This window comes from Vicia villosa, unplaced genomic scaffold, assembly GCF_029867415.1.
Source record: "Vicia villosa cultivar HV-30 ecotype Madison, WI unplaced genomic scaffold, Vvil1.0 ctg.001555F_1_1, whole genome shotgun sequence".
Lineage (NCBI taxonomy): Eukaryota > Viridiplantae > Streptophyta > Magnoliopsida > Fabales > Fabaceae > Vicia > Vicia villosa.
The window spans coordinates 449,584-469,997 of NW_026705663.1; the positions used below are offsets into that span (position 1 = coordinate 449,584).

Below are 20,414 nucleotides of genomic sequence, written 5' to 3' on the forward strand. Positions count from 1 at the left end.
TATTGCATTTAGCATGTCTATCTTCATATTCTGTATTGGATCTATGATCTTGTATATTCTTCTTAGTTATGTATAGCTCTTTTACTTATCTGGAATATCGTTTGTGTGGCTAATTATTTTGCATTTAGGCTCACTAGTATCTACCTCTTTTTGAATATTTCAAAAGGGGAGAAATTGTAATGTGAGTCGAAATTTTTATTATGATTGTATGTTCTTTTGTACTTTTGTTACAAATCATTGTGGAAGACCAACAAAATTTCATTGGGCAACCATTGGAGGCTAGATAAGGCGCAAAGCGGGGACGATGCGCTGAACTAGTATAAATCCCAATGTACTCTCTTTTCCCCTCTCTCCTTTTAATTTCGTAGTTAATTGCATGATTAGGTTGTTCCTTATTTCTTTCTAGAAACTGCACGCCATTAGGATTTCTTTCGGTAGCGATTACTTGTAAAGGTGTAGGTTTTGTTAAAATTGGTAATTCAATTTATCTAGTTGTTGATTAAACCTAAAAATTGTGGTTGTATAATCCATTGTGACAATTGTCCATATTCACCCCCACTCTACATTGTTTATTGTCCATCTTCTCACCCAACAGGGAAGAGCCACATTACAGATCTGCAAGACATACTGGAATCAGTCTGGAGTTATAACATGGGCTTAAATCATGCTAAGTGTTCCTTCTATGTACACGTGAATAATTTTCTTGGTTTTATGTTAACATAGAGAGATACATAGGCGAACCTAGATAAGTGTTAGACCATCATCAACATGAGAAATCCTTCAATCATTAAAGAAGTCCAACAACTAACAAGGCACTTAACTGTCTTAGCTTATTTCCTTTATTGTGCATGTGACAATGCTTTCAATATCTTCACCACTTTAAAGAAAAGAGAGAAGCTTGAGTGGACAAACAATTGCGAAAAGGCATTCTCAAACTTAAAAGCCTTCTCTGCGTTGACGCTCATTATGACGCGCTCAATAATAAGTTCGCCTCTCTATATCTATCTGTCTATTACTTATCAGACGACGAGTTCTATGCTCGAGCTCGCCCATGAGACATACAAAGTTGGGTAATCTATCTATTCCACAATAAAATCATAAAATAATCATTAAACTAATAAAATAATCAACAACAATTAAATGTATTTTAATCATCATAAACAATTTACATGTCCTCCGGATTCGCCACATATACGCTGCTCTCTTTATCTTCATCTTGTTCCTCTTGAGTAGAAAGCTCTTTGAGTCGAACCTCGTTTTTGCAGTCTGAAGAACTTTATTTGTTTGCTACGAAAAATAATCATCAAATGAAGGAACTAAATGTAGCAAGCTCTGTGATTCTGGTCTCTGAATGCTTCATTACTAGAGAGTATAGATTTGGTTCAGCAGATATACAAGACGGGGATGTAGCTCAGATGGTAGAGCGCTCGCTTAGCATGCGAGAGGTACGGGGATCGATACCCCGCATCTCCAATTTTATTTTGGGATTACGATTAATCGATCGATCACGATTGCTAGGGTTTGTTCTTCAACCTATCTTCCTTCCTTTTATGCCTTCACCTTATTCATAGTCTACCTGGCTTTCGTTATTTCGGTCGGTACAGGTATTTTGACACTGAATATGAAAATATCAACATCTTTCACTTTACAATAGCTGATCAGCATGCATCTTTTTCACAAGGATTTTTAGTATATCAAAATTTTGCTTCTGGAGTAACTCTTCTGTCAAACATTGATATGTGACTCTTTTTGTTAACACCATTTGGTCTAGCATTTAGAAGGATTTGGTTATAATCTTCAGTGTCATACCTTGGAAGTGCATTTTCCCCAGCTACTTCATTCAGCACTTTCTGCTCCTGATTCTACTACTTTTTTTTTGCTGGGTGGTCTTATCATATATTGGTCTAGAATTTTGGAAATTCATGTGTCTTGGCTTGTGAAATATTACAATGATTGATTCACTGTTAGATAAAAGTTCTAGTTACTTAGCAGCAACACATTCAATAGTAACACTGCTTCTGCCACTCCAAGGTAATTGTATTTTAACCCTTCCTCAATACTCACAAACTTTGTTTCTTTTGTTTTCTATTTCTATTTCAATCAACGAGCATGTTTAAATTTACGTCTTTTTGTGAAAATTAGTGCCTGCCTTTTATGTCAATGTTGTTCCAATATTATTGTGAGAGAATTTATGAATTTAGAAGAGTTTGATTAGTTTGGTTAATTTGGAGTGTGAATGAAAGAGTTTGACATTTTGTTGGACATGAAATGTGAATGTTATTAGTTTTCGTGGAAGATCCATGAACCAGTGATGGATGCAGAAGTAGTAATAATACTCAATGGCGGTACCAAATAGAAAAAAATTAATGTGAAATATGTTACTAGTTCTTACGAAATCATGAACCTTTTAAGTTTAACCTGTGTAAATCACGAACCTTTCAAGTTTAGTGTTTATATAAATTTTATCAGTCTTGGGTCTTCACTTTCTATAAATTCATGCTACTTTAAGTCTCTCTACAGAAACTAAAAGGACTATTTTTTTTTTGTTTGTTTATAAATTGTGGAAAGTAAATGTATATGATTTTATCCGGTTGAGAGGGAAGAACGCTTTGCGTGTCCAACAGGTTCTCCGACTGAGATTAGTCACTGCCAAACGGCAGTGGATACTCTGTACATGTATCTTGGTTATAAAAAAAAGTGGATAATTGACTACCTAAAAATAGATGTTTATAGAGACAAAATGTATGTCTCCCTAAAGTTTAGTTTATGGTTTATGTTGGGAGGCTAATACATATAATAATGAGATTGAAATCCCTAGTAGGGGAGAAATGCTCCCAATGTGATGAACCTGGATGTGTCCCTGCATGAACTATGAAGGTTTATATATACATAAACAAGACCATGGAATCTTCTTTATAACCAACTCCTGTCTAGTTCTTAATCTCTTCTCTGTTTCTAACCCCGTGTACTGCTATGTATTGGAATTTCATGTTTATTCTAGTGATTCAGTACCATGGATAAGTTTGTGTCATTGATTGCTTTGACTTGTGTTTACTCATCGCTTATCAGTAGCTTCCATTATAGAGTCAAGCTGAGAGTTTTATGATTGATATTTTGTGGGCAGTTCTGGCAATGACAGAGGAAGGGCTTTTGATACAAGAAATGATAGAGAAAGAACAAAAGGGCGTGGTGGCGGCGGTGCGAGTGGCTCGGGAAAGGATAAAATTGATGCTCTTGGTAGGCACCTGTAAGCACCACTTGACCCTCTAATAGTTTTTTAATGCAAGTTTCATTTGTCCTTGCTCTTTTGTTTGGATAATAAAGTGGATATTCTCATTCTTTTCATGTGTGGAAACTGGAAAGAAGTTTGTCAATCTATCATGCTTTGATTAAGGAAGGAAGCATTTTTAAAGGATATCTTTTGTAACTGAAATGATACTCTCACTGTGAGAATATCCCTACTGAGTTGAGAATTGCACTCACTTCTCGGTCCGAATTTCTATTTCATAAAACCAACCCCTTTTCCCTCCTCCTCAATTCTACTATATTCACATTCTCTTCCCTGATTCGCTCAATCCTCACCAGTCCTAACTGCCACTTATCAAGTTAGTTGCATTTCTTCTTGTCAAGTTGGTTAGAAATTAGTTAGGCTAACCACTTGTCAAGTTACTTAGAAGTTAATAGACTGCCGCCTTTTCTCTTTCTTTTCCTTTCTACCCTTCCTTCTATACACATTTTGGAGGCTTATCATCATGCTCCTGTATTTTCAAAGGACCTCTGTAGCTTGAATGCTGTTTCCTTCTTCAATATTTGTTTATCTAGTTACTAATATGAACTCTTAACTGTAATGTTGATTTCATATGAATTTACTGAAGAAAAACATTTTATCCTAAAGTATCTCATGGTTATCCTCAGGCTGTTCGAAAAGATAATAAGCAACGTTTCAGCCTCATAGAAGAGAACATGGAGCTACTAACACGTGAAACCAAGGTCACACAGCAACGGTAAAATCTTATTTGTTCATCAATTTTGCCTATTAAGTATCTGATTATGTTTTATGTCCATTAATTTTTCTGGTGTCGAATATTTAAGGATGTTGAAAGATTAAATGCTACAAAAGTATAAAATGCTACAAAATTATACATAGTTGTTATCACATAATCAACATCCATTATTGTAATGTGGATGTTTATGTGTATATGAAAGTATTCTTATGCAATGCTCGGAATAAAAATGATAATTACTAAATACAAACTAGTTATTTCTGTACTACGATATATGAAAAGATAAGAAGAAAAAAAAGTAATTGGATAATCAATATATTTAATGGCTATAATTCAGATACATTTTAGATTTTTTAAAGTATTCTTTTTGTATTTTTAAAAAATGTTTTATAAAATTGTATTTTTAAAAAATATTTTATGAGAGCTCTTTTAAAAATAGTATAAGTTATTTCAAACTCATTTTTTATAAATTAATTTTTTTTTTTTGACATTTGGTAATATAATATTCATTACTAATGATTTATCATAGTTAAAACCACATAGTTTTTTTTTCAAAAGATATATCTCAAAAAAATTTTAAGATTATTTTAAAATAACTTCATATTTAAGTGATTTTTTTTAATTTTAATATTTAAAAGAAGTTATAGTTAAAAGATGAAATATTTATAAACAACTTTTTTATGAAGAAATGTTCAAGTCAATTTTTTATTAGAGGTTTTTGTAAATTTTTTACAAAAATTTATAATACTAAAAAATAATTTTTAAAAAATGAAACAAATGGTCTGGAATAATAGTTGTGAAATTTTTTGAGTATCAATTATATTTGAAATTAATAATATGTCAATTTAATTCTATTTTTTCATTTTGGTCTTTTATAATCTTTTGCAAGTTGCATGCAATTTTGAGTGGTTAAAGGATTTATATCTTTGATTATTAATTTAATAACATTAAATTAAAAAAAATATTAAGAGATAGTAAACTAAACGACATTAAAATAATTTTAAAAAATTAATAATGATTTATTTTTGCAATAAAATGGGATTCAACTAAATTTTCAATTACTTGCTCCATTATACTATAAATAGAATAACAGAGTGTCAGTTGAGATTTTTTTAACAATGTTTATCATATGATTACGTTGATAATTCAGTACAAGAATTATCTTTAATCTCAAATCCTTATAATAGTATATTGACACCAAATCTAGCGAAATAATGCTCATAACTTAACTTACAAGGATACTAACGATTAAAAATACTAAATTGATATGTATTGTTGAAAAAATTGTATGTTTGTTACGACCTCCTGTTATCTTGTTAGAAATTATTGACACTATAAAATAATCATAAACTTTAACATCTAATATGTAGAGAAAGAAATTGAGCACAAGTCTTCATCATAGACATACCTAAATTTTAAGATACACAAATTCAAACGATGGCGGGTGGAGTTTTAGTTGCTTCAAAAAATGGAAGGCAATATGAGGGAAAGGTTACAATGTTTGTTTTGGTCACATGTTTGGTGGCGGCCATGGGAGGTCTACTTTTTGGTTATGATCTTGGTATTACAGGAGGAGTGACTTCCATGGAACCATTCTTGGTTAAGTTCTTCCCCGGTGTTTACAAACAAATGAAAGATGAATCTGGACACGAGAGCATGTATTGCAAATTTGATAACGAGCTCCTTACTTTGTTCACATCTTCCTTGTATCTTGCAGCTCTAATAGCTTCTTTCTTTGCTTCCACAACTACAAGGATGTTAGGACGCAAGGCCTCAATGTTTACGGGTGGCTTGTTTTTTCTTATTGGTGCATTGCTTAATGGTTTTGCTGTCAATATAGAAATGCTTATCATTGGTCGTATATTACTCGGCTTTGGTGTAGGATATTGTAATCAGGTAAAAATTTGTATCATTTTTACTTTTTTTTTTTACAATATTTTTATGTATAAATGATCAAGAATATTGCAAGTTTAGTTGCATATAACATTTTGTTACTCATAAACAGTCAGTTCCAGTGTATTTGTCTGAAATGGCTCCAGCAAAGATTAGAGGTGCACTCAACATGGGCTTCCAAATGATGATCACTATTGGAATCCTAGGGGCAAACATTATTAACTACTTTACTTCCAATCTTGAGAGTGGATGGAGAATTTCTTTGGGTGTCGGAGCTGTCCCTGCAATTTTGTTGTGTATAGGATCTTTTTTCTTAGGCGACACACCAAACTCTATGATTGAAAGGGGTCAACAAGAAGGAGCTAAGAAAATGTTGCAAAAGATTCGTGGCATTGATAATGTCGATGAGGAGTTTCAAGATCTAATTGATGCTAGCGAGGAAGCCAAAAAGGTGGAACATCCATGGAAGAATATTACTCAATTGAGATACAGACCTCAACTAACATTTTGCTCTCTCATTCCGTTCTTTCAACAACTCACAGGCATCAATGTTATCATGTTTTATGCCCCTGTCCTTTTCAAAACTTTGGGCTTTGGAAGCGAGGCTTCCCTCATGTCCGCAGTAATTAGCGGAGGTGTCAATGTTCTTGCTACTTTTGTTTCCATCTTCATTGTGGACAAGTTTGGAAGAAAGATTTTGTTTCTTCAAGGTGGTGTCCAAATGTTTATTTGTCAGGTGATTATTGCAACTTAACTAATAATTAATTATTTATATTTTTCATTCAAATTAATCAGTTTTTCAAGAATACTTGATATAAATGTTATGGTTATTAATTGTAGATTGTTGTTGGAAGCATGATTGCTGCTAAGTTTGGAGTTAACGGTGAAGGCTCAATTAAAGCTTATGAAGCTAATCGTCTTCTGTTCTTCATATGCGCGTATGTTGCCGCATTTGCATGGTCTTGGGGTCCATTGGGATGGTTAGTTCCTAGTGAAATATGCTCTCTTGAGGTTCGCTCTGCAGGTCAGGCTACCAATGTTGCTGTGAACATGTTGTTCACCTTTGTCATTGCTCAAGTTTTTCTAACTATGCTTTGTCACTTGAAGTTTGGACTTTTCTTCTTCTTTGCTGGCTTTGTGCTTATAATGACAGTTTTCATTTTCCTGTTTTTTCCCGAGACAAATAATGTCCCAATTGAAGAAATGAATAAAGTGTGGAAGTCTCATTGGTTTTGGACAAAGTTTGTTTCAGATGTTGATGTTGATCATGACCATAAGCTCGTTGCTTGATTTCAATATTAGAAAAATCTCGGGGCCTAGACAATATATATAATAATTTCAGCTAATTCTATCTGATGTTGTTATAGTCATCTTGTATTTAAGATTTGTTTAAAAAAAATATTTGTATTAATTTAGGAATAGTTTGTAATATATTGTTGCTCTAATATATTATGCTTATAATTTTTGATAATGTTGATTCTTCTCAATTTAATACTTTAATTATAAATTTTTCAATGGCATAAAAAAAAAAGCAATCATAGCCACTTTAATAATGTATAGTTTTAATCTTGTGAATTTGTATTAATAGAAGGATATTACAGATACTTCCCAAAATTACATAAAAATACATAGTTATTTATTAATTTATTTATATATAATCGATAGAAAACTTTCGATTTATTAATGATAAGTGATAAAACATCTGTTCAGACTTCTTACTTGCACATTAACCAAAACACGTAAAAAGGACAAATAAAACACAAAACAACACATAAAGACCTTGTCAAAATCCTTTTCTACAAGCAAGGCTTGCTAGGCCAGGTCCATTGGTCTGCTAAGCGAGCACAGGCGAGAGAAAACTTTAAGGATAAATTACTTCATAGTGAAGGAAGGGTTAGTGTTTTAGTCAAAGATGGACGGTGCATCTAGCAAGCTAGGAAGGTTAGGACAAGTTGCAGGACAACTAGCATTGCTTAATAAGAAAAAAAGTAGGTGCGCTAGGCAAAGATTTGTGGTGTGTCTAGTGAGCCTAACTTTCTCAATCCTATAAAGAAATAGGTTCATCTTAAATTTCAACAAAATAGTGTGCAATCATGTTTTGGAGATTAAGGAATCAAGGAAGCCCTCGATAAAATGATACATATGCTTTTGATAATAACAACTAAAGGGAGTATATGATTCAAGATGCAGACAGACTAAGTAGGATTTTATGATCACTACAAACATTTCTAATGATGACACTCAACTTGAATAAATATCAAAGCCTTATCTCCAAGAAGAATTCAAAAAAATGTTTATATGATTGGGTTATCTTACAAGTCTTAAAGCTTCGAAGTGTGAAAGATAGGAAGTGTGAAAGTTCGCCCTATCGCGTCTGAGTGAGCAATATATTATAAAAGCACAAGAGATTTTTCATAAAGTTATACGACCAAATAACACACATACAAACAAAAAAAAATTTAAAGCTTATTTTTTTTAAAGAATTATTTCTAAAAATGTTTTGAGGTCGTGTCAGTTGAATTAGGAACTGTTTGAATGTTCTTTTGACAAATTTTGCATTGTTGAATCTATTGGCATTTATAGATAATCAATTGGGTTAGTGCAAAGGAAGTCCTTAAATGTTTGTGATAATGTCTTAATGAACGACATTAACTCTATATCATTTCCTTTCTTTTTAGACATCTGAATCATCTATAATATAAGAAAATTAATGGCTGTGATAAAGTCAAAAATACCCTTATTTGATTTTTTGCCACCAAATTAAAATTGTGGTTTTTGGGTCTTTGCACCATAAAGTTCTTAATTTTATTATTAAAATAATATAACTATTATATTTTATCAAACTTATCATATCTCTCTCCATTTTCTATTTTTTTCTCTTTCATCACTCTCTCACTTCTTTCTTCCACAAAAAAAAAATTATTATTGATATTTTTTTATACGAAAAATGGTATTTATGATCGAAATATTTTTTAGTAAAAAATGATATACGGAAAATATTTATTCAAAAAATCTATTATTGATCTAAATATTTTTATATACGAAAATTTAATATTGATTCAAATATTTTTGTAAATGATACCTAAATAAAAATAATATTTGTATACGGAAAAAATTTATTATTTACGAAAAATAGTATTTATGAATCAAATATTTTTTATTCAAAAATGATATCTATAATATAAGAATAATATAAAAAATTAATGGTTGTGGAAAAGTCAAAAATACCCTTATTAGATTTTTTGCCACCACATTAAAATTGTGGTTTTTTGGTCTTTGCACCATAAGATTCTTAATTTTATTATTAAAATAATACAACTCTTATATTTTATCAAACTTATCATATCTCTCTCAATTTTCTATTTTTTTTTCTCTTTCATCACTTTCTCACTTTTTTATTCCACAAAATTTTTTTATTATTGATATATATTTTTTTATATACGAAAAATTGTATTTATGATCGAAATATATTTTAGTAAAGAATGATATACGGAAAAAATTTATTATTGATCTAAATATTTTTATATACGAAAAATTAATATTGATTCAAATATTTTTGTATATGATACCTAAATAAAAATAATATTTGTATACGGAAAAAATCTATTATTTACGAAAAATAGTATTTATGATTAAAATATTTTTTATTCAAAAATGATATACGGGAAAAAATCTACTATTGATCTAAATATTTTTATGTACGAAATTTACTATTGATCCAAATATTTTTGTAAATGATACATAAACAAAAATGAAGTTTGTATACGGGGGAAAAATTTATTATAGATCTAAATATTTTTATTTACAAAAAATGTTATTTATGATCTAAATATTTTTTATTCAAAAATGGAATAGGTCAAAAAATCTATTGTTGATCTATATATTTTTATATATGAAAATTTCATATTGATCCAAATATTTTTGTAAATGACACCTAAAGAAAAATAATATTTGTATATGGAAAAAAATTTATTATTTACGAAAAATGGTATTTATGATCCAAATATTTTTATTCCGAAATGGTATACGAGAAAATAATCTACTATTGATCTAAATATTTTTATATACGAGATTTACTATTGATTCAAATATTTTTATAAATGATACCTAAACAAAAATGAGGTCTGTATACGGGAAAAAAAATCTATTAATGATCTAAATATTTTTATATACGAGAAATGGTATTTATGATTAAATATTTTTGATCCAAAAATGGTATACGGGAAAAAATTTATTATTGATCTAAATATTTTTATACGAAAATTTAATATTGATCCAAATGTTTTTGTAAATGATACCTAAATAAAAATAATATTTGTATTATTATTTACGAAAAATGTTATTTATGATTCAAATATTTTTTATTCAAAAATGGTATAAGGGAAAAAATCTACTATTGATGTAAATATTTTTCTATACGAAATTTAATGATCCAAATATTTTTGTAAATGATACCTAAGCAAAAATGACGTCTGTATACGAGAAAAAATCTATTATTGACCTAAATATTTTTATATACGATAAATGGTATTTAAGATCAAATATTTTTTATTCAAAAATGGTATACGGGAAAAAATATATTATTGATCTAAATATTTTAATATACAAAAATTTAATATTGATTCAAATATTTTTGTAAATGATACCTAAACAAAAATAATATTTGTATACGGAAAAAATCTATTATTTACGAAAAATGATATTTATGAACCAAATATTTTTATTTCGAAATGGTATACAGGAAAAAATCTATTATTGATCTAAATATTTTTATATACGAGAAATGATATTTATGATTAAATTTTTTTAATCCAAATGGTATACGGGAAAAAAGTTTTATTATTGATCTAAATATTTTTATATACGAAATAATCAATTATTTATCTAATTTTTTTTCTTTTTTAACTTTTTATTTAAAATAAATAATGTATTCAAATTCGTGTAACCGAACAGAACCCGTGCGAATGCACGAGTTTGTTACTAGTTTGTTTGAAACTTTCCAATCAATTGAAGCAATGTGCCAATCAACTGGCACATTAAATTTGGCCCAGGAATTTTTTTTCTCTTTTGTGCCCTTTAGCCTATAAATAAAGGTCCTTCCTTTTAGATTTTCACATCCAGAAACACGAGCCTTCATATCTCACTCCCCACTCTTTCTAAAAATGATTTTCCTTTACTTTCTCTCACTTAAATTTAATTATAGCGCTTCGAAAAAATTCTTTTGTTTAGTGAGGCATTTTGTAATTATGGAAAGGGAATTGTTCTAAATTAACCAAGGAGTATTTTGTAACACCCTTCTAAAACCCCGCGGAATATCAATTAAAATTCAGAGTAAAACATGAAAAGGGTATTACAACTTCAAAATATTTAAAACATTAAGCTATGTCATGCCTTATGAGGAACTTCAAAACACATTATTCAGTAATTATGTTAACACAGCGGAATTTATCTCAAACTGAATAAATATAAAACATCGGGATTTATATCTAAATTCACCGATCCAAACCAACAAAACATCATTCCACATAAGAAATAATCCATCAATCAAATACTAAAACAGACGTTCCCCCAGTGTTACAAGACCAGAGCATGACATCGACACAACCATACTAACGAAGTAACTCTACGAGTTATCCTCACCCAACACAAGCCGCTAATCTTTAATCTGAAAAATAATCAACAGTAAGGGTGAGTCTCATTCACATTTAACCAATGTTATAAGATATAAATAATAAAATATTCAATCACATATTATTCACCCAATTACAGTTATGATCAGATTCAGGCTATACACACGTACACCAAATACAACAATTGGCCAAACACACAATATTATAACATTGGACAACTTCCATTCATGTTATAATATATCAAACACCTAATGCAATGCAACTACATGCATGTGGTACCAAACATGGGATAACCCATCTCACCGATCCACCACCATAAAGATTCGGCTACTTCTCTCACTAATTCCACGTGTTGTGAAAAACGATACCAATAACAAAGTATAATAGGGAATTAGGGAAGAGAATAAGAACACAAGAATTGGTTATAACTGTTATTCTTTCACTTTCTCTTAAAACAAGATTACAAGTTTACAAGAATAACAAATAACCTCTCTCACCCTAAATTAGGATTTGCAGCTTAGCAATGATGAGAGACTAGTATGCTATTTATAATAAAACCTAACATACTAACTAATGGGCTTTTTCCACAAGGCCCATTACACAAGTCAACTTAATAAACAAGCTAACTTAACAAATTAGGGTTTAAACACTAAAACCTAATTTAACATGCTAACAACCCTAGCATCTTCGACACAAGCATGTGAACAACCTTCGACTTCATGCTTAACCCTGTCGAACCAAGAAGCTACCCTTCGGCCATACTAGAGTTCGATCCAAAATCTCACAAATCTCCACCTTGGATCTAACTCTACAACATCAAGGGAACAAACTAGCTTTCTTCATGCAGCTTTATCAACTGCATACAGTGGAAAAACTTGCAACTCGGCAATGTCTTGGTGATCATATCAGCAGCATTGTCTTCAGTCGAAACCTTCAGCACTTGGACTTCTCCACGCTCGATTACTCCTCTGACGAAATGCAGCCTCACATCAATGTGCTTAGTTCGCTCATGATAGGCTGAATTCTTCGACAGGTGTATTGCACTTTGACTATCACATTTAACAGTGATACCTCGACCTTGAAGTTTCAGCTCCTTCGCAAAACCTTCAAGCCACAATGCTTCTTTCACAGCTTCAGTTAATGCAATGTACTCCGCTTCAGTGGTTGATAGAGCAACAACCTTCTGAAGTGTTGCTTTCCAACTAATTGCTGTGCCAAACAAAGTGAAAACATATCCAGAAATAGATTTTCTGGAATCCATACAACCTGCATAATCAGAGTCGACATATCCTTCTATTACTGCTTTACTATCTTCACCCAAGGCTCCACCATAAATTAGGACTCTATTCAGAGACCCATTTATGTACCTTAAAATCCACTTCAATGCTTGCCAGTGAGCCTTTCCAGGATTCGCCATGTACCTGCTTACAAGACTTACTGCGTATGCTATGTCGGGTCTAGTACAAACCATAGCATACATCAAAGAACCAACTATATTAGCATATGGGATGCTATTCATATAGGCTCTTTCCACATCAGTACTGGGACACTGATCAATACTCAGCTTGAATTAAGGGTTTGTTGGAGTCACAACTGGCTTCGAATTCGACATACCAAACTTTTCAAGAATCTTCCGTAGATATGCCTCTTGAGATAGGCATAACTTCGACTTCTTTCTATCTCTTCGAATGTCAATTCCAAGAATCCTGGAAGCAGCTCCCAGATCCTTCATATCGAACTCCTTATTGAGTTCAGCCTTCACCCTCATCACATCTTCGACACTGTTGCTTGCTATGAGAATATCATCCACATAAAGCAACAAAATAACAAATGAATTACCAGGTCGAAATCTGAAGTAAACACAGTGGTCGAACTGACTTCTAATAAAACTTATGCGTGTCATGAACTTGTCGAATCTCCTATTCCACTGTCGAGGAGATTGTTTCAGCCCATACAAGGATCTCTTTAACTTACACACATAATCATCCTTCCCCTTTTCGACATACCCTTCAGGTTGCCTCATCAGGATCGTTTCATCTAGATCACCATACAAGAACGCAGTTTTCACATCCATCTGTTCCAGTTCAAGATCGAACTGTGCCACCATGGCAAGCAGCATTCGAATGGACCTATGTTTCACAACAGGAGAAAACACATCATTGAAGTCGACACCTTCTTTCTGAGTGAAACCCCTTGCGACTAACCTTGCCTTATATCTTTTCGACGTCACTCCTTCAATTCCTTCCTTAACTTTGAAAATCCATTTACAGCTGACTAACCTTGCCCCAACAGGTTTCTTGATCAGTTCCCAAGTGTGATTATCATGAAGAGATTTCATCTCATCATCCATGGCCTTCAGCCATTCAGTCTTATTTTGACTCCTCATAACTTCCTTATAATCTCTAGGTTCATCATCAAGAACCTCACTGGCAGAGATTAATGCATAAGCTATAAGATCTGCATACCCAAGTCTCTGAGGTGGTTTGATGACTCTTCTCGACCTATCTCTCGACAATAGGTAGTCATCGTCAGTTTCCTCAACTTCAGCATCTTCTGCTTCTTCTTCGACTTCATCTGGGATATGCAATTCAGCATCAACATGCTCCACCTCAACAGGAATCTCTACCTGTTCCAGCTCTTCGTCAGATGTTTCTGTACTTCGACCAACATCATCAGTTTTCTTAAAAGCCATTTCAACTTCATTGAAAACTACATCTCGACTGGTGATACACCTCCTGTGACCTGGCTCTAGGCACCATAGCCTATAAGCTTTGACTCCTTCAGGGTATCCCATGAACATGCATTTCAGAGCTCTAGGTTCGACCTTGTCTTGCCTAATGTGAGCATAGGCTACGCAGCCAAATACTCTCAGTTTGTCGAGATCTGGTGGATGTCCCGACCAAACTTCTTCAGGTGTCTTCATATCTAACGCTGTCGAAGGACATCTGTTTATCAGATATGTTGCTGTCGAAACAGCCTCAGCCCAGAACACCTTTGTTAACCCCGCACTAGTCAACATGCATCTGACTCTCTCCAAAATAGTTCGATTAAACCTTTCAGCCAAACCATTTTGCTGTGGAGTACCTGCAGTAGTTCTATGCCTTGCAATACCAGAGGCAGCACAAAAACTGTCGAATGCCTCATTGCAAAATTCAAGGCCATTGTCGGTTCTCAACCTCTTGACTTTTCTGCCAGTCTGATTTTCAACCAGAGTCTTCCAACTTTTGAAATTCTCAAAAGTTTCATCCTTAGTCTTCTGGATGAATACCCATAATTTTCTGGAATAATCATCTACTATGGATAGAAAATACCTTGCTCCTGAATGTGATGGACACCTTGCAGGCCCCCAAAGATCAGCATGGATGTAATCAAGGGATCCGTGTGTTCTTTGTTTGCCTTTGTTGAACTTCACTCTGCAAGATTTTCCAAGTACACAGGGTTCACAAAACTTCAGCTTTTCGACTTTGTCTCCACCAAGCAGATTTTGTTTCCCTAATTCGACCAGACCCCTTTCACTGACATGGCCCAATCTCATGTGCCAGATTTCAGTTTTCGACAAAGGTTTCGTGGATGCAACATTTGTCGAACCACTTACAACTTCAGCCTCAAGGGTATACAAGCCTTGTTTCTTCACGCCTCTCAAGACTTCCTTCGAACCCTTCATGACTCTTAGGATACTTTTCTCTCCTTGGAAAACATATCCTTTCTTGTCGAATTCACCAAGAGAAAGCAGATTTCTCTTCAAATCAGGAACATACCTGACTTCAGTCAACAACCTTATTGACTCATCATGGAGCTTGAATCTAACAGATCCAATACCTGCAATCTTGCAAGCCTTGTTGTTTCCCAGCAATACTGATCCACCATCTTGATCACATAATTCCTCGAACAAGTCTTTGTTTGGAGTCATGTGCCAAGTGCAACCTGAATCCATAATCCACTCTCTCTTAGAGTCACTGCTTGAAACCACAAGAACATCAAATGATTCGAAATCATCTTGAACAATGGCAGCGTTGCCATTATCCTTACCTCCATGATATTTCAGGCGTTCAGGGCACACCTTTCTTGTGTGACCCTCCTTTTTACAATGGTAGCATCGAATGCCAGATGCTTCGCCACTGTAAGACTTCGACTGGCTTTTGCCTTTCTTCTTGTCGAACTTACCATCCTTTCGTAAGAGTTTTCCTTTAACGGCCAAACCTTCGCCAACAGTCGAAGGTTTATGCTCCTTTCGTTCATTCAAGTCCTTAGAGTACAAGGCTGATTGAACTTCTTCAAACGTCAGGGACTCCCTTCCATACAAGAGAGTTTCTTTGAAGTGAGCATGTGATCTAGGCAAAGAACACAATAGTAACAGCGCTTGATCTTCATCATCGATCTTCACATCAATATTTTCAAGATCAAGAATCAGCTTGTTGAACATATCCAACTGCTCAGCCAATACTTTATCTTCAATCATCTTGAATGAATACAAAGCTTGCTTCAGGTAGAGTCGATTTACCAGCGATTTGGTCATATACAAACTTTCAAGTTTCACCCATAACCCTGATGTCGTCGTCTCCTTTGATACCTGTCGGAGAACCTTATCACCAAGGCTCAACAGAATTGCGCTGTGTGCTTTCTCGATCATAGTTGTCTTCTCCGCTGCCGTTAATGCAGCATTCATGGCTGCCTCTCCCTTCAACGCTTCCAAACAACCCTGCTGAACCAGTAGGGCTTTCATCTTCAAGCGCCACAGACCGAAATCATTCACTCCGGTGAACTTTTCAATCTCATACTTTGTTGAAGGCATCTTCTCCACGCTCACCGCACCAATTTGTTGTGAAAAACGATACCAATAACAAAGTATAATAGGGAATTAGGGAAGAGAATAAGAACACAAGAATTGGTTATAACTGTTATTCTTTCACTTTCTCTTAAAACAAGATTACAAGTTTACAAGAATAACAAATAACCTCTCTCACCCTAAATTAGGATTTGCAGCTTAGCAATGATGAGAGACTAGTATGCTATTTATAATAAAACCTAACATACTAACTAATGGGCTTTTTCCACAAGGCCCATTACACAAGTCAACTTAATAAACAAGCTAACTTAACAAATTAGGGTTTAAACACTAAAACCTAATTTAACATGCTAACAACCCTAGCATCTTCGACACAAGCATGTGAACAACCTTCGACTTCATTCTTAACCCTGTCGAACCAAGAAGCTACCCTTCGGCCATACTAGAGTTCGATCCAAAATCTCACACCACACAATGGGAATTAGCTACCGCTGTCCCACCACCATAAGGGATACAACCCACAACAAAATGCTTTATGAATGGATGCACACATATCACATACTTACAACACCACCGATCCGTTGAACAACATCGTCTCACATAACTCAACATAGTTATCACCAACAAGTATGTACATGTATCATGCATTATTCATAAAAATCAATCATCATCACACAATCAAAACAATCACCACATGATCACATTATCAACATTATAATCATGTTATCATAACATCGTCACTTCAATCATATGAACAACATTATCATATCTCGACTCATCACACAGTGCATACGACAATAATACACTCCACAATTATGTACCAAGTACATCAAATCAACACAACAACAATATGAGATTTACATCACCATAATACCACGTATAACACATCCATCACAATTCAACATCTTGAATTATCCACCATTGATATAACATACATTCATCATGTAACAATCACAACAATACATAGAACTTATCATTTATCAATTCCATGTATCACAATTAGCACATAATACACAATACCCATACATGTTATTCTTAAATAACATTAATCCACGACATACACATACACAATTACATGTCATTTTCAAAACCACATAATAATTAAATTATTTAGTGCTAATTAATTTATTTTAATCACAAAGAGCATTTCATTAGCTTCGTAACGCTTCGAACGGCACCCAAAACGGACTTACGGATCAAAAGTTATGAGTTTTATAAAAACAAGTATTTTTCAAAAACGTACAGCGGTAACCGATTACCCAAACACCAGTAATCGGTTACTGAGACTCAAAAACTCAAATTTGTTGTTTTTACTATGGGTAATCGATTACCCACCCTACGGTAACCGATTACTTCGAGTCTGCAACCCAAAATCACCAGTTTTACAGCACCTGCATCATTCCAAACCATACCAGAATGTACCATAACGTATTGCAACATCAAACAGCATCAACAAACACAATTTGGCATGTTTATAACTCATTTCAAACATCCAATTACTACCATACACAATCAATGCAAACAATTCAACAATTCTCCCAACCCTAACATCCTACAATCTAACCATAACCCAATTGACACAAACAACATGCTCAATCTATCCTACTATCTATAATCCCATAATAGAAGTTAAACGAAAGAGTCCCCCTTACCTGAAGGTTGATTCTTCGTTCTTCCTCGCGTCGCACTTTCTCGCTTCTCTGTTCTTTCACGTTCAGACTTCTCTTCTCCTTTTTGGTTCTATTTTAACAAATCCTTCTCTTTCTCTATTTTATGAAAATAGTTTATTATTAGCAATGGGCTTCACAACTGACACTCCCTCCTACTAAAAGCGACACTGGCCCATTAGCCTTATTTTCCATAATTCTCCAATAAATCCAATAAAATGCCAAATAATTCCAATAAATAATTTAATTTCAATTTAAATTAATTAAGGGAAAACATGGGGTGTTACATATTTCATCTTAGTTGAATATTTTATCCATAAGGGAATGTGTGTTTGGGTTAAAAGTTAAACCTGATTAAAACCTTTGGTATTGGGATTTAAGATTCTAAATCGCCTTTTTGGTTTATAAGCTCATCCGAGTCAAAATCTTACTTTGGTTCAAGATCAGCCCGTTCTAAATCTTAACTTGGTTTGTAGTTATCCTGGTTAAAACTGTTGGAACAAAATATGTTCAAATCTATACTCCTTAAGCTTTGACGATAACAAAAGTACTTAAAGAACAAAAATGATATATGCTAATGTTTGATTAAGTGTGCAGGTTCATTAAAGTTAGTTATTAACTTGGTTCTGACCCACTTAATTAGCTTTTGTATATAAGAAACATGAAATTTAGATTCCAAAGGATCAAAATATGGATTTGAAATAAGACCTTATTGCCAAAACAAACTTAGCATATGATATTCAAATTGAGCTTCAAGCGCCTTGTTGAAATCAAAAGTAAAAACGGTCACTAACCGTACTCTGTGCAAAAGCAGTGTCATCTTATCATATTTCTAGAATTATTTAGCAAGTCAACTAGAGGTTTTAGCACAAGGCTCGAGACTGAAAGATATGATTTCTTCAGTCTACCACTCCATGCCTATGGGCAGCCTTACTTGAGAAAGACACAAAGGATAAAAAGTGTACTCAGAAGGTGAAGATCCTTATTGTACTACTCCAACGTCTCTCTCTTGGAAACTGCTTAATCAGCAAAGACACTTATGCAAGCAAATTTCAATGTCTCTTTTGTTCTCTCTATATAAGGAGCTAAAGATTCAAAAAGGAAGTGACAAGATAATACAACAAGAAGACACAACAAGAACATACTTCCTTGGCATAGAGTTCCACAAGTTAAAAAGGGGAGTGCTTATGCATCACAGGAGATATGCCTTTGAGATTTTGAAGAGGTTTGATATGGAACATTGTAATGCTGCCATTACACCAGCTGAAGCAAGGTTGTAGTTGTCCAAGAATAAGGAAGAGCATATTATAGATCATACTCATTATAGAAGGTGATCGGTCAGTCACAATTTGTACTCTGTTTTCATCAATCATTTGGCAAAAAGTGTATCATTTCAGTAACACAATGTTCCATCTTTTATTGCTTTCATATGTTATTTTAAATGTTTTGTTGAAGTTGTGTGTTTTGCGTTAATGTTGAAAATTCATGTCATGTAAGGTGCTTTGATGCTTGGTTTGGTAGCGTTAATGTTTCAGGCACTGGCGATCAATTCCAAGGAAGTAATGTTGAGCCGGAGGAAAGTCCGCATAGTTAGAAGTGAAGAAATATCACTTACAGTAGGCTGACACTGGTGCCCGTGTCACCTGACACGGGCTGTGTCAGGAAGGCTGGTTGAAAAAGCAAATATGAGGAAGTCAGTGGGCTGACACGGGTGCCCGTGTCACCTGACACGGCTCGTGTCAGCAAGCATAGGGAGAAACTTTGTGCATAGCCATGGCAAAGGGCCAACACGGGTGCCCGTGTCCCCTGACATGGCCCGTATTGGCAGGCGCGAGACAAAACTTGATTTTTAATCTTTTAAAGGGCTTGAGTTCATTAAGGTTACTTTGGACCTTTCATACATATGTGTTGTGAGTTGATACTACTAAAACCTAATTCTGATAAGGATTGAGCATCTTGGATCATTTGAGAAGAGAAAATTACACAAGGAAGGAGAGCTAGCAATGGTTTTGGGAAGAAGATCTTGAAGAGCACTAGCAATTGGAGATCACACAAATCCATAATTTCTTGTAATTTTTACATCTATCTTTGTAGTTTTCTTAAACACTATGAGTAACTAAACTTATTTGTGTTAGGGAGATATCCCTGAATCGTTTTTATGTAATAAATCGAATTACCGTTGCTTTATGAATTTGAAGACTGTATGATTTAAGTTTATATTCAAAGTGTATAATGCTTCTATCTATTGGAAAATAGATTTTTGATATATGGTTAAGGTTAGGTCGGACAAACCACTTTAACTCTTTTTGAATAATAATACTATCGGTAAATTGCTTAGGAATAAGGGTTTAACAATAGTGATCGTCTATTCTTGTTTATGTGCATACGGTCTTGATACAAGGCATGATACGGTCTTGAGTTGTTAAGGAATTAA

The 20,414-nt window shown here is 33.6% G+C and overlaps 1 protein-coding gene and 1 non-coding gene across 4 annotated transcripts; both read left to right on the forward strand.

Moving 5' to 3' along the window:
* Positions 1 to 1,199: 1,199 nt before the first annotated feature.
* On the forward strand, positions 1,200 to 7,384 carry LOC131635817 (sugar transport protein 10-like). 3 transcript variants are annotated; one of them, XM_058906465.1, is made up of 6 exons: positions 1,200 to 2,031; positions 3,125 to 3,247; positions 3,916 to 4,004; positions 5,375 to 5,900; positions 6,010 to 6,633; positions 6,738 to 7,384. In XM_058906465.1, the coding sequence occupies exons 4-6, from the start codon at positions 5,442 to 5,444 to the stop codon at positions 7,185 to 7,187; spliced, it is 1,533 nt and encodes a 510-aa protein (XP_058762448.1). In that variant the 5' UTR covers positions 1,200 to 2,031; positions 3,125 to 3,247; positions 3,916 to 4,004; positions 5,375 to 5,441; the 3' UTR covers positions 7,188 to 7,384. The 3 variants fall into 3 exon arrangements, with proteins under 3 accessions (XP_058762448.1, XP_058762449.1, XP_058762447.1); XM_058906466.1 differs by having other exon boundaries at positions 3,125 to 3,237; XM_058906464.1 differs by having other exon boundaries at positions 1,200 to 3,247.
* Positions 1,401 to 1,473, forward strand: TRNAA-AGC (transfer RNA alanine (anticodon AGC)). The gene has a single exon. It is a non-coding gene; the product is annotated as a tRNA-Ala (tRNA).
* Positions 7,385 to 20,414: the final 13,030 nt, after the last annotated feature.